Below are 14,080 nucleotides of genomic sequence, written 5' to 3'. Positions count from 1 at the left end.
GTTCCAAACTAAAAAGTAAATCATTTTTAACGATTATAAATAATTGTCATCATCATTGTAATAGTAAGGCAGTTACTAGTACATTTAAGAATATAAAATACTCGTAGCTTTTAAAAAAAATTAAATATTAAATTTTGCATGAGGAAAATAAATCAGTGCTTTAAAAGACTAATGGCTAAAAAGGCATCAGCTGTGTCCCCTTCATTGATTCCCAGATTGAGGGTGTTACATTACAGGCCCACCACCACATGGGGCAATCTCACATTACTCAACCCTTACTCAGAGCACAATCACATTATGCCACCTTACAGCAAAGCACTCAAGAATTCTTTTCACCGCAACCAACTAAGACTGGGTCTTGTGATCTCCAAATATTCACACGCGTGTGAAATATTCATACACGCAGACACGTATGAACAAGGTCAAAAGAAAGGAGTGTGCACTCGTGCACATACAGAGGAGCATTCAGGAGCAAACCACACACATTATGAACACACAGTAGTGGAAGAGAAACAAGGTCATGCTGGACCAGGTTTATGGACGAGGTCACTAAACCACAGTCACAAGTCAAAAACTGTAGTGTTCTGTATCATCAAAAGATTTCCAAAAACATTGAGCGCGAGCGATCCACAAAAACAAAATGTGATCCACGGTGGTTCTTAGCTGACATTAACACCAGAGCATACTTATGATGATGATGATGATGATGTAATTTCCTCCATTAACAATAAAAAATACCTTTAATGGAGTATCATTTTTAGATAGTAATTTGATCATATTGTGGGTGTGAAAATATCATTTTGTTGTGGCAAAGCCATAAGCAGCAGATGCTTCTCAAGGACAGAGAAACCTCCTGTTTCCACCTGAAAATGCTCCCACAATGCCGCTGGCTCGGGCGGACCCCCTCTCTCAGCACCTGTGCACCCCTGCATAACAATGCCGAGGCCGGCTGACCTCTTTCGGCTCAAAGACCCACTACATTTACACTCACGTGTGAAAGAGCATTTGTGGCAACTGGCCTGAAAATCCCAGACTCCTTCAAAAACACACATTCCACAGAGCCCTAAACTGCAATAAAAAGTAGAAACAAATGAGAAAAAAGACCCCAGACTCAAGACATCGCCGCCATTCACGTCTGTTCTCTATATATCGTTTCCTTTTCGCTCTGCTTTTGTCTTTTTGTGTTGTCAGGGGTGGCGTTTGAATTCATTGTCACTGCTGACTTTGATGACTTTTTACCTCATTCAACACATAAAGCTCCGAAGGAGAATAAAAGGTCATTAAAAGCCTCCGCCACAGCAAACACAGCTGAGCTCCGGCCCAGCAGCACACTTCTGAGACTCATCCGACTCGACTTTTCATGCTTTATCGTTCTCGTAATTCGGGCTCTTTTTCTTTTAAATACAGCAGCGCCGTACATACCTGTGCCTCAGTTCTCGCACGGTTTCCTGTTTCCTGTCACGACCTGCAGATTAGTCTCGTGGGTCACCCCAAGTAGCGTGGCTCTCTCTGAGACCCTCGGAGGCCACCCAGTCATGTGCTGGCTCTAACGCTGCGGCACCGTCACACGTGAACACGCCGTGTCCCCAAACACAGCTGCGTAGCAACCGCAGCCCAGAGTTGACATGGTACGCCCTGTACTTATGCACCTCGGTGATATGTTTATCCAGCCGAGGAGAGGAGGGAAGGAGAAAAAGGCACACTCACACGGACACATTCTCCGGGCCTGCAACCCACACACTGCTCAAACACTCACCTCAGGAACACACACGCCTCGGCGTCACCGCAGCGACGTGACGCTCAGAGAGAGGAAGCCAGCGCACGGCTCGGTGTTGTGATCCACCTCAGTGGCCTGAACATGCTGAAACACATGCTGCTGCTGCTGCTGCTGCTGCTGCTCCTCCCCAGGATCCTGACTCAGCGGGCTCCCTCCCTCCCTCCCTCCCTCCTGGCGCTGGTGTTGCCCTCCTGCTACACTTCCATGCCCTTGCCGGGGCAGCGGTGGCGTCTGGCAGATCCAGAGATTCTGCGCGCGTCTGTCTCGCTGTGGGACGCTCTGGTACTGGAGCTCCCTCCTCCTTGCAAGATCTTTCCACACAACGCTCAGCGTCAGTCCCCTCCCCCTTGCCCGGTCTTTCCCTCCCCTCTTTCCCTCCCGATCCGTCTCACGGCCACTATGTCTCCCTCCTGTCGTGGGACCGAAGGCTGCGCTCTAACAGTCTCACTGCAGGTGAATGCTGGGAATCGGGCCAAAGGTCGCCCACAGAGCGTCCTCCTAAGAGGGTATCTGGTTTCACACACTTTGGCTGCTGCTGTGACCCAGTAACACAAAGACAAACTCACCCAATATGAGCAGAAAAGCAAAAACCATGATCCAAATCATAATCCCCTCCCCCGTTTTAAAAATTTAAACCCTCATTGAGGAGCCTGTATTGTTGAAACAGCCACATGTTCCCCTCAGACAACTCTAGCCATGATGAAACCCCGACATCCGTCCTCACAAAAGTGTGTGTGTTTCCACCTATAATACTTATTAGTATTTTACCTGCACAAACATGCCATCGTACACCTCAAAACGGTACCTGATGACGAGGTTGAGACTGGGGTGCTTGAGGGGGGAAGAGCCCCACACTGTCAGAGATGCCCCCCTGTGGCTGAGAGAGGAAGATGCGCATCACCACCAAGAGCCGTGGGCAGAAATGCAGGCGGGTAGAAGAGCAGGGCTGCAGGGCAGCTTGTGGTCCAACAAAAGTGAACTTGAATCCATTTAAATGTTTTAATTAATCTAAAACTCAGAATTCCATCCTTTTGGGCTGCACACAGCACAGTTCCTTCAATGGCAGGGGAAAATAGTGTGATTCATAAGATAATGGACATTTTCCTAGCTGAATAAAACTACACATACACTACTGTTCAGAAGTGCTGGACATATATGGTTTTTTTCATTAATGACATCATGAAACGACATTAAATAGGAAATAAATAAATAAGAAACTGTCTTTGAGTTAGAATCCACATTTACTGATGATTCCCATCCATTTAGTGAGTTTTATTGCTTCTTTAAGTAATTAAATTGTTTTCTAATAATTAATCAACTTTTTTAAATCAACAGAATTGCATTAGTGAACACAGAATTCTATTGCAACACAAGACAAACTTTTTGATAATAATGGTCATCTCAACATTTATGCAGATATTCCATTCATTTACCACAACTTCCACCATCACTTACAAATGTCGGAATGGAATTTTTGCTCAATTTTATGTTTTAAGAGGAAAAAAAACTTAACTTTTGAATGGCAATATGCGTCTCTAATGAAGTCTATTTTGCAGTGTTCCCATGCAGTAAGTCAGTGCTAACAGCTAATAAAAATGACAAACCCCATACACAGCTCACAATCAATAATACAACCACCAATACAACCAGAACCGGTTTAGTCCGCAAACTCCTTCAACATGCTACTAGAGCCTCAAACACAGCTTGGCACAGAAAAATGAGAACATATCAGTTTAAGAAAATTCTCATCATGACTAGCAAGAGCAGGTAATAAGGCAAAAACAAGAATTAGGGTTTAGTTTTGGCCAGCCGGCGATGGTTTGAGCCAGTTCCAGTGCATTGTGTGAAAAGTGGTGCGAAAGTTGGGAAAGAGGTCAGAAGCAAACTGTCTTAGCACTGCTCCCCCAACCTTACCGCCATCTCTGGAGAGCTGTTCTCATTGCCCATGCAGTAGCGAGGGCTCGGGAGGTCGCAGCCACTGAGCTGACCTCACGTCAGCCTGCTGTAGACCCCCACCCACCATAACAGCACGGATAAAAAGAAGAGAGAAAGAGAGAGACTGGTGAGACCTCAGGGTTTAACAATCCCAGCCACTACCCTCAAGCCTAGAAAGGCTGAGCTTCTTTGAACTTCAGGTTACAGGTTTTTGTGAGTATGTGTGTTGTGCAAAAGTTCTCTTACTTAGAGCTTGCAAGGCAGCTCTCTTCTTGAAACAAACCGAGGATCTGGAGGAAAGAGGGAAAGACGTCATTTTGAGCAAAGTTGAACAGTGGAGGTCAGAGCCGCATCAAGCACCACCCACGCACACAACATGCCTGAGGAACAGTACACTGAATGGGGCACCAAAAGCATGGATTCTAAAGGTCACTTCGGGGACTTTTATTCTGGCATCATTTCTGCATGAAGGAACGCACGCAGTTAATGGAAGAAGGCTAACTGTGGCCTTCTTGTATCCCATTATCCAACACTGTGAGAAAGATATCAACATCCAGCATCCATGACTATCAGTAGGCTTTAAAATCTGAAGCATGCAGCAAAAGCAACAAATTGGACAGTTAAAAATAGCAGGCAAATGGCAGCTGGTCCAGTGGAACCGGGTGGAGACGTGAAGGAACGTAAAACACCATCTGGACTCCATCCAGTTCTCTGAAGCCAGAATCCCAACTTTAAATGATTGGCCTGGCTGTATAGTCAGTAGGTTCTAAACTCCGATTGAATATCTGCTACAACATGGGCAGAGTAGTCAACTTTTACTCCAAGTGTACACAGATATCTCAAACTTGAATGGCTCATGTAGCTTCAAACCGGAGTTCTCAGGGTCTCTTTCTCACACATGGAAATCCGCTTTTGGTAGCTGAGCAGACCTCAAATCAAAAGCCGCTAGTGGAAACTTCTATGTCGGCTAACAGGCGAAAACCACACATGAGAAAGAGTAGGAAACTAAGGGGAGGAAGAAAAAGAGCGAGAGTGAGAGGGACGTGTGTGAGTGTTTGTACATGAAAGATTGTATGCTAAATCATTAGCAAGGCAAACTGCACATCTGGAAGGCGTCTCATGGCCTGTGTGTGTATGTGTATGCGTTTGTGTGTGTGTGTGAAACACATTTATTAGGTCCCAAATGTATACTGTAACTCCCTTTAAAAAGTCCATGAAGCAAGTGGTGGATGGGAAGAAACATCCATTTTTAAACAAACTTGGTCACTCTGTCTCTCTCACACTCTACATGCACACACACACACACACACACACACACACACACACACACAGGCCACTGCCAGATCTCTCCACACCGTTAACATAAACCCCATTCATCATCCGGCCTGCTCTCAGATCCTGTGCCACAGCAACAGGCCAAGAGCTAAAGTGTTTCCCCAACACCACATTCTGGATTGACTCCAGACTCCAAAACCCACACACCGCCCGCGTAACCAGGGGTCAGCTGACGTGACATGACATCAACGCAAATGACCCATCTGGATCAGCCTGAACACTTTTGAGGAGTCCCAAAATCCATGAGACAATGCAGGAATATTTATGATTGGGCAACTGATCTAGTGCCTGAGGCAAAAGGGTAATCCCAGTGGGCTAATCCTATCAGCACCCATCAGGTGCCAGATTGTGCTGTCAGTATTCAGGAGTGCAGCTCCGTCTGTGAGTGGAGATGGCGGCGCGGAAGAGATTACGGCAAAGTAAATCTTCAAGGTCAGTCTGTCTGCAGCATTAAAAACAACAACTAATTATTTGCCACCTAAACCTACTGTCTACTGTATTCATCCCCTCTTTTTTAATTGTCAAGGACGGCACAGATAACACTATGGCATGTTAACATGCCTAAAAATGGCATGTTAACAAAAGTCTTGCATTTTAAGTAATATTAAAAGTTACATAAATACATGCATTGCCTTTATGGTACAAGTGTACCGTAAAGGCAATATATATCACAAAGAGAGTTCAAGCAATTCGAATAGTTTTCGAGTCAAAAATTGGTATTGCATGGTGGCATACATCCCGGCAATGGTTTTAACCAAAAATCGTTCTATTTGGCCATTTGCCTCAGGTTTATTCAGAACTTGACTTCCTTAAACATTTTTTGCATATTTTCATAAATAAAAACATTTATATATGATGTGTTCAGATTTTAACATACATAAACAGGAAATTATAAAGCACATTGTGCATTTTGTGCAAAATTGTGCATCTTGTGACTGTTTCATCTGAATTGCTTTGTTTAGAATATTTGTAAAATTGTACATAGATATTTATTAATTGACCTTTAAAGTATATAATGGTAACCAACTCTTGCTATCACTTTCCATAACTGCTTTCTCCCAATAAGGTGCAGGGCGGAGACTCACCCAGGGCAGGACACCAGCCCACCACAAAGCAAATAAATACACTCTCACACACACACACACACACACACACCATTCACTCACACACTCACACCTATTGTACATGCCTTTGATAGGTGAGAGGAAACCCACTCCAACACTGGGAGAACCTGCAAACTCCACATACACAAAGGTAGAGGCTAGATTTGAACTCTGGGTAACCACTGGGTGGCCCTAACCCAGCAACTGACAAATGCAAATGTAATGCATGTACTAACTTAATTACTTAACTGGGTGGTTAAAATACATTTCTTAAAATGAACTTATTGTTAAGTTGCATATAAAGGTTAAACAGTGACAAGTCTTTGAGGCAAAGGCGTATCATTTTCAGAGAATCAATATTACAAAACCGCCATTTCCACAACATGAAATTAATACAGATGGAAAGAAAGGTAAAACCTTTCAGCATTTTTCATGTTTTGATTTACATGGCTGCCTAACCCCGGCTGAAAGCCCCATGCCCGTCTCGGACAGCGTGTTCATGCTCTCATATGACTAGACATTCTGGTGGGCTGCAAGTTTTGCCAAGAAGCAGTGACCTGAAAATGAAACTCTTTATAAATAGATCTGTACTCCCACCTTCCCGGCGTGACAAATCATCAAAATGTATTTCTGTCTTTCCTCCTGCAACACACAGTCATGTGCTTGTGTTTGTCAAAATAGAAAATCACTCAAATAATAAAGGTTGCGGCAGCCACCACCAGACTGGACTGGAGGACAGCAGAGAGAATCTGCCCGTGTTTGTTATGGGGTGAAAACCTCGCTGTAACAGTTAAAGCAGCAGCATCATCATCATTGGTTGTGTTTCTCTGCTCCGTGTTTGTCTGACTGAACAATACTCAGCACAGTTGCTGATCTTCTGCCAGGGTTTGTTTATTCTAGTCAGCAAAGCCAGAGCTGGAACCGAAGATATGATGACCAGATAAGAGGGCCAAAAGCCTTGTCCACGCCATGTATTCCACAAAGCCTGTGCTCAGACGATGGATGCTTTTTCACACAGTCGCATAAATTATGGATCTCATTGATCAGCTCATCTACAGCAACCGGGCGGGGCCGTTGGAGAACTGCAGACACTACCATAGGACTCATCTGCATGGTCAACATGACGAAAAGGCAGAAGAAAAGCACTCACCCGCTCCTACAGGTAAGCCGTCAGCTGCTAAAAGCCCAATCTTGGATTCTTAAAAAGCGCTTAAAGACACGACTGTGCTAGATCCACCAGTGCCACTCGTCTGAGGAAGACAGAACAGAACGCTGCTATATTTGTTCCCATCTCTGAGCGGAACAGGGAGGGTGAGCAAGGCAGAGAAGGGGGGGCAACCAGTGTCATCCTAGGTATGGACAGCTAGCGGGGGGTGGGGGTCAACTGAGGAAGCACATGTGCTGATGCCACGAGAAAGACTGCAGTCATGGTGGGACCCTGGGTAACACTGTGAACAAACACTCAGGCCAGGCCCAGGGTGACAAGCGCTCAGAGGCTGACACCGCAACATCGTGGCCGGTGGGTTTGGACCTGTCACTACACCCTCGTGGCATTAACTGTCGCTTTCTCTCACACATCTGGTGTCTACATTTTACATGTCCCCAAGGACAGAACAAGAGATCCTTCTGAAGTGCACTATTTTTGCAAAAATATGAGCTACGCATGTATATTTATTCATTAAATTAAGTCAGTGAAATTAAGTATGTACACTGTCATCTGTCACACCTAATATTTTAGCATTGGCATAAAGTCAATAAACCAAGAGAGTGTTTTCCTTTTACAGTGTGGGAAAAAGGTCAAATGCTGAAAATTTTAGTTTGTGCATATAAGCATATACATTTTATTAATCTGTATTTAATCTTCATTATGTATTATTTTATATATTTTATGTATCATGTGTGTCCTTTATGCATTTAAAAAAATTCTAAGTTGTTTGTCTGTAAATATATTGATTTATTTGCTTAATCTAATTAATATTTCAGACCTTGTCGTACTACCTCCACATAACACATTCTTAAGAAATGCCTACAAGGCTAAACTCGCACAAACAAATGACATTATAATAGGTCAGGGGGGACTTCCCACTTAACCCCCATGCTCCATTTCGTGTAGGCATCACCGTGCAATCCTCCCACCCAACAGAATCGCACTAACCAAGCTCCACTGTTACTGCAATGCTGCAAGACACCGAAAACCATCAAGCCTGACCTTTACATGGCATGAAACGAATGCAACACGCCCAGTAACTAATGGTTGTCGACTCAAAGACAAGTGGTTGATTGACTGCTAATGGCTGGAAAGTATATGACACCTCCCCCAGCTAAAATCTTCCTGGCATGCATCACTGTGGAGTGTGGAGCTTGTTCTGGCAACGTGATGATCAGCCATCTCATAGCAACAAGGTGTAACCAATCATTGCGAGAAGCTGCCCATGCATATTAATATATTTCAAAACACCTTGTCACACATGCATAAATACAGTCAGCTGAGGCTGCCATAGACAAGTCTCCCCTCCACCATTCTAAAGCAACTCCCTCCCCCACTCCATCTCCCTCTCTGATCCTGCTAGTGGCCTGCTGCTGGAGCCGACAGCGCGAAACGCTCTCATTCCTGACGTCAGCCCCATCCCTCCATCACGCTCCCATTCTCCTCTCCTTCCCTCTGCACAGGCACCGCTCCTCAGCCCTGCGTCTCCCCACCGCTTTCTGTTCTCTCCAGCCTCATCTCCTCAGAAGAGCTTGCCGCCGCGCCGCCTCTCCTCGCCTCTCCTCACTGGCTCCGTGGTTACCTGGCTGCGTGCGACTCCGATGCAGCTCCCCATCCCATATTCCATGTCCTCCTCTGGCGATGTGACTGCGGTGCTACAGGGCTGGCAGAAGTACTCCCTGCAGAACTGCATCGCCACTACAGAGGCATGACATCTCAGAGCCGCTTTCGGTGGAGTGTGAGAGCAAACGAGCGTGAGTGTGCATGTGTGTGTGTGTGTGTGAGAGAGATAGAGCGAGAGAAAGAGTGAGTATAAAGACTCTCCTACTTCAACTGCCCAAGGAAGGAATATGACATACATTGTGGACTTATATAATGCTGGAATTCTATAAAAAGCCTAAATGCAGATATGAAATAAATGCACAATGACGGCTCAGGCAGATTCAGTCGTGCACACAACGGGAGCAGAAAAGGAGGAGAAAATAAATGAGCCGCAGAAAGACAAAAAAAATACCAGTCAAGACTTCCAATTCTTATAATTCTATTTACAGAATGTTCTACATTATAAATTAGATATATATTATTAGAGATTTGGAAGTACTGAGGTGCAATAAAAACATCAGTACGAAATAAATTGTGCGGACATGCAACTGCAATTGCCATCCGCATATCATAATGGAGATGCTGTAATACTTCAAAAAACTACAACAACATGTAATTTGTTTTCAAAAATCCACACTCTTTAGTAAAACTACACTATATGGTTATTGGTTTATAAAAACCTGGTATTCATTTTGAATTTCTGACTTAATTAGAGGATTCATAAAATAAATATGTCACGTCTTGGGGTGTGGGAGTGATGAATGCGCAGAAACCGGACATTGTAGAACAAAAAGTGATTTATTATAAATCAAAAAGGAACAGAAAAAGGAATGAACAAAAAACAAACCCTAAGTCACACAAAACACACGGTTTAGGTAGGTGTCTGTCACAACCATGGTGGCAGGTGAACGGAGATGATGACAAGGAAGACGAGGAAGAAGGATGCATTTGCACGACGTTACGAAACCGGGGTTTAATGTTTGAGGAACAGGACAGGGTAGATATCCGGTAACATGGTGAACGTGTAACACTTAACAAAGACGGCGAACAGAAACGAACAGGGCAGCTTTATACATTAGACACAGGAGAAAACGATGAGGGAACCTAACACATGACTAACGTGAAACTCCGGTCCAGATCCTGTAACCCCTTCCGGACCGGGTCATGACAGTGTCCACATTAATGCAGCAACATCATTCTGCTGCCATCTCTTTTCTTTTAATAGGACCCTAATCACGAACGGCCAATCAGCGGCAGTTGTTCATGATTAGAGTCATATTTCACCACTCTAACCATATAATAGTGGCTGGTAGGAATGTATCAATATATGACATCAGCATTAGTTTATGATTCGTGCCATAACTTCATAGTGAGGAAGAAATATTGAATATTGAAGTATTGTTTATTGTGATGGGAATAATGGCGTTAACTGATAATAACATGCAGTGTGTTACTCTAATTAAGCAGCTCTCAGCAAGAGCCATGACGAAGCTTTTCTCTATCATTTGGTGAGGGTCGAGACACTGATGATGGGGCTAAAGTTGAGTTAAAATACATGGTAAGCTCACCAGAGGTGGGTGGGTCTTTACACAAACACGCATGAGAGACACAGCAATGAAGAGTTCAAAATTGCATTTTAAAGTGGAAATAATGACATTACTTTTCCCTTGTTGAAATGAAGGTAAGAATGTATGTTAAATATACATTGTGTTCAAAACTAGAGGCCAAGAATATGGAAGTTCACAGCAGCTCAAACCCAGATGCGGCTAGTAAAGGAGAAGGAGGAGAAGGAGCCACGCCATTCACATTTTTTTGTATACTTGAACATTTTAAGTTACTTTTCTTTTATAATGCTGTAACTCAATTACTAACTAGTTAGTAACTAACCACAACTAATTACTTTTTTAAGTAACATGCCCAAAACTGATTAACACCAATCAGAAACTACTTATACGTTTTCAAAAAGAATGAAAGAATGCAAGCATGTATGTATGCATGCAATTTATTTTACAGAAAGGAAAAAAAGAAACAAATTAAAATGAGAAACAGAAAAAGCCTAATGCAATACAAGAGGTCGCACTTACCTACGTGCGCCCAACTTTCTTTTCTGACTATTTGTTGTGCACTCTGCAGGGATATATGAATGTTTTGTGTAGCTGAGGACTTGAGGACTCAGGTCTCATTCAGATCAAAGTAGAACCCGGTTAATCCCGGATCCTGCAGCCTGTCGACATATGGGCACTCATACACCCTCTTCGGGGCTTGGCCAGTAGTGAATGGCTACAACAGAAAACGGCCAATAGGATTTGTGGTTTTTGCTTGAGTGGTGTCCCAGAGCGTAAGGGTCACTTTCTTATGAACTGTGTGCTACAACATTGAAAACTTAAATTTTGGGGTTTTGCAATTAATTGCAAATACTTTAAATGTATTATTAGTTTTGTATCAGTTGTAAAATAACCACATTACATTTAACATTTACATTTAAGGCATTTGGCAGACGCCCTTATCCAGAGCGACTTACAACGTGCTTTCATGTTACCATCAATGGACTGATCACTTCTACATATTACTAATAATTAGTATTTGGTTACTATAATCAATTATTACAATCATTTATTCAAATGTTTGTCAAAGTTTGTCTGGCCTGCCACCTTCACCACCTTCTTCTTGGTGGTCTCCAGCTCCCTCTGGAAGAATACTTCAAAGGGCATTTTAGGGCTGGAGAGGCCTTCAGCAGCATAGGTTTGGTGCACCTTCTGTTAGTAATAGAAATAGCGCACAGTTGCCTGTGTTCTGGCTGGTGCTAGTGGTGATGCTGCCTCTCCAAGATGGCCCCTGTCTGGTCTAAGGTGTCCCCTCCTCTCTGACAGACCACAGCCAGAGCATTCTGCTGGACAAGGGTCTCCCTCATGGGTGCAGACCTGCCCTGCAGATTTTATCAGTCTGGCATCCTCAGATGGCTCCTGGAGTACAGTCCCAGACAAAAGTCTTGTCGCTTATTTAGAAATACCTGGTAACATACTGACTTTTAATTAATCATTTGGTGTTAGAAATAGATCATATGAAAAATCCTACCAAATGATGCATAATGCATTGAAATGAATTAGTTTCACTGAGTTTAGGTGGCCGGACAGTTCTAGGAAGAGTCCTGGTGGTTTTGAACTTCTTTCACTTACAGACGATGGAGGCCACTGTGCTAATTGGGACCTTCAAAGCAGAACTTTTCTGGCATTCTTCCCCAGATTTGTGCCTCAAGACTATCCTGTCTCAGAGAGGCAATTCCTTTGAACTGATGCTTGGTTTGTGCTCTGACATGAACACTGAACTGTGGGACCTTATATAGACCGGTGTGGGCCTTTCTAAATCAGGTCCAATCAACTGTTTTTTGGTGAACTCCAAATAAGCTGCAGAAACATCTCAAGGATGATCAGAGGAAATTAATAAATTCACCAAAGCCTCAAGTCAACATTTTTTGTTGGTATTATGGAGTTTTGTGTGTAGACATCTGAGGAAAGAATGAATGTAATCAATTTTGGAATAAAGCTGTAACATAAGAAAATGTGGTGAAAGTGATGAGCTGTGAATACTTCATGTACACTTACATATAGTCTATTTATACAGACATAAACAAACAAAAAAAGGGGGCAGTGGTGGCCTAGCGATTAAGGAAGTGGCCACGTAATCAGAAGGTTGGTGGTTCGAATCCCGATCCGCCAAGGTGCCACTGAGCAAAGCACCGTCCCCACACACTGCTCCCTGGGTGCCTGTCATGGATGCCCACTGCTCACCATTTACATTTCTACATTTACAACATTTATCAGACGCCTTTATCCAGAGCGACTTACAATCAGTAGTTACAGGGACAGTCCCCCCCTGGAGCAACTTAGGATTAAGTGTGGTAGTAAGTGGGATTTGAACCTGGGTCTTCTGGTTCATAGACGAGTGTGTTATCCACTAGGCTACCACCACCCAAGGGTGATGGTTAAAAGCAGAGGACATATTTCACTGTGTGCACCGTGTGCTGTATGTATATACAGATATGTTACTTTTTCTAGACTAATTATTTGTACAGTGAACTTTTTATATTATACATTCGGCATATTCTCTATGCTATTTGTTTTTTGCTTCTCTTATCTTGTACTGTCCACTTCCTGCCGTGACAACGTAAATTTCCCACTTGTGGGACTAATAAAGGATCATCTTATCTTATTTTGGTTTACAGATATTTTGCTAATTTTACATATTTTATTGCCATTATTAGTACTTAAATGAATATTATAATACAAATAATAATGAATATAATATGATCATATTTTTGGAAAATTCTGTTTTCACCTGTGTTTATGGATTCATAACACTGACATCAAACCAGAATCCACAAATGTAGTTTGTGGTCACAGTTGCACCGAGCTCCGCTTACAAATATGCAACATCTGCTTCATGCACAAAAAAATATTTAGGATGCACACAGAAATATGTTTAATGTCATACATGATTAGATGTTTTTAAATGATGCATTGGGGTAAACTGATCCACTGTCGTGAGTAGAAGCGAATAGGCGTGTAGGCAGTGGCGGTATTTGATATGGGTGACATGGGCAGTTGGCCAGGGGGCAGGCATCACTGGCCAATGCTGCCCTGACATCATGATTGCATGGCCACCGGTCGCTTTTCTATTTGCCATTTGCAGGGAGTAAGGGTGCCCTCGTTTTGTGAGGGAGGGGGGCGGCAAGAGATTCTCTGACTAGCTGGACCAGCATCTAATAACTGGCTCACGAAACCAAACACGACGAAGTAGCTCCTTATTGGAATGATCTGTTCCACCTTAAATACCGCTCAGCAGGCTGCAATACCCTCAGTTCAGCGAGGTTTACAGCCAGGAAATCTGGTTCGTGTTTTAAATCTGTATATGATGATCATCTCTGTGCCCACTCAAAATTCTGAACTATTTGTAATGGTATTAAGTGTTACCTGTCTGGACTACTGGGAACTGTGCATTGGTTCGATGAATGGCATTCTTTTACAAATGAAAAAACAATGACAGTTTAAAAGCTCTGGACCACTGAAAACTCACTCATTTAAGGTAAAATAGGAAGTGTAGAAATAACAACTAATACCTGTC

At 43.3% G+C, this 14,080-nt stretch overlaps 1 protein-coding gene across 14 annotated transcripts in view; it reads right to left on the bottom strand.

Moving 5' to 3' along the window:
• Positions 1-9,169, bottom strand: part of tacc2 (transforming, acidic coiled-coil containing protein 2) — a 51,835-nt gene extending 42,666 nt beyond the window's left edge. For 7 of the 14 annotated variants that reach the window (XM_028988508.1, XM_028988510.1, XM_028988512.1 and 4 more), the window contains exon 1: positions 8,940-9,169. In XM_028988508.1, the coding sequence (XP_028844341.1) occupies positions 8,940-9,050 (111 nt within the window). In that variant the 5' untranslated portion in view covers positions 9,051-9,169. Of the gene's footprint in view, positions 1-1,422; positions 1,670-1,756; positions 1,908-2,582; positions 2,655-3,691; positions 3,780-3,958; positions 4,003-7,300; positions 7,430-8,939 lie in introns of those variants that run through there. The other 7 variants (XM_028988509.1, XM_028988513.1, XM_028988516.1 and 4 more) reach the window with 7 other exon arrangements.
• Positions 9,170-14,080: the final 4,911 nt, after the last annotated feature.

This window comes from Denticeps clupeoides, chromosome 8 (assembly GCF_900700375.1).
Source record: "Denticeps clupeoides chromosome 8, fDenClu1.1, whole genome shotgun sequence".
Lineage (NCBI taxonomy): Eukaryota > Metazoa > Chordata > Actinopteri > Clupeiformes > Denticipitidae > Denticeps > Denticeps clupeoides.
This window is presented reverse-complemented; position numbering and strand designations above follow the sequence as displayed.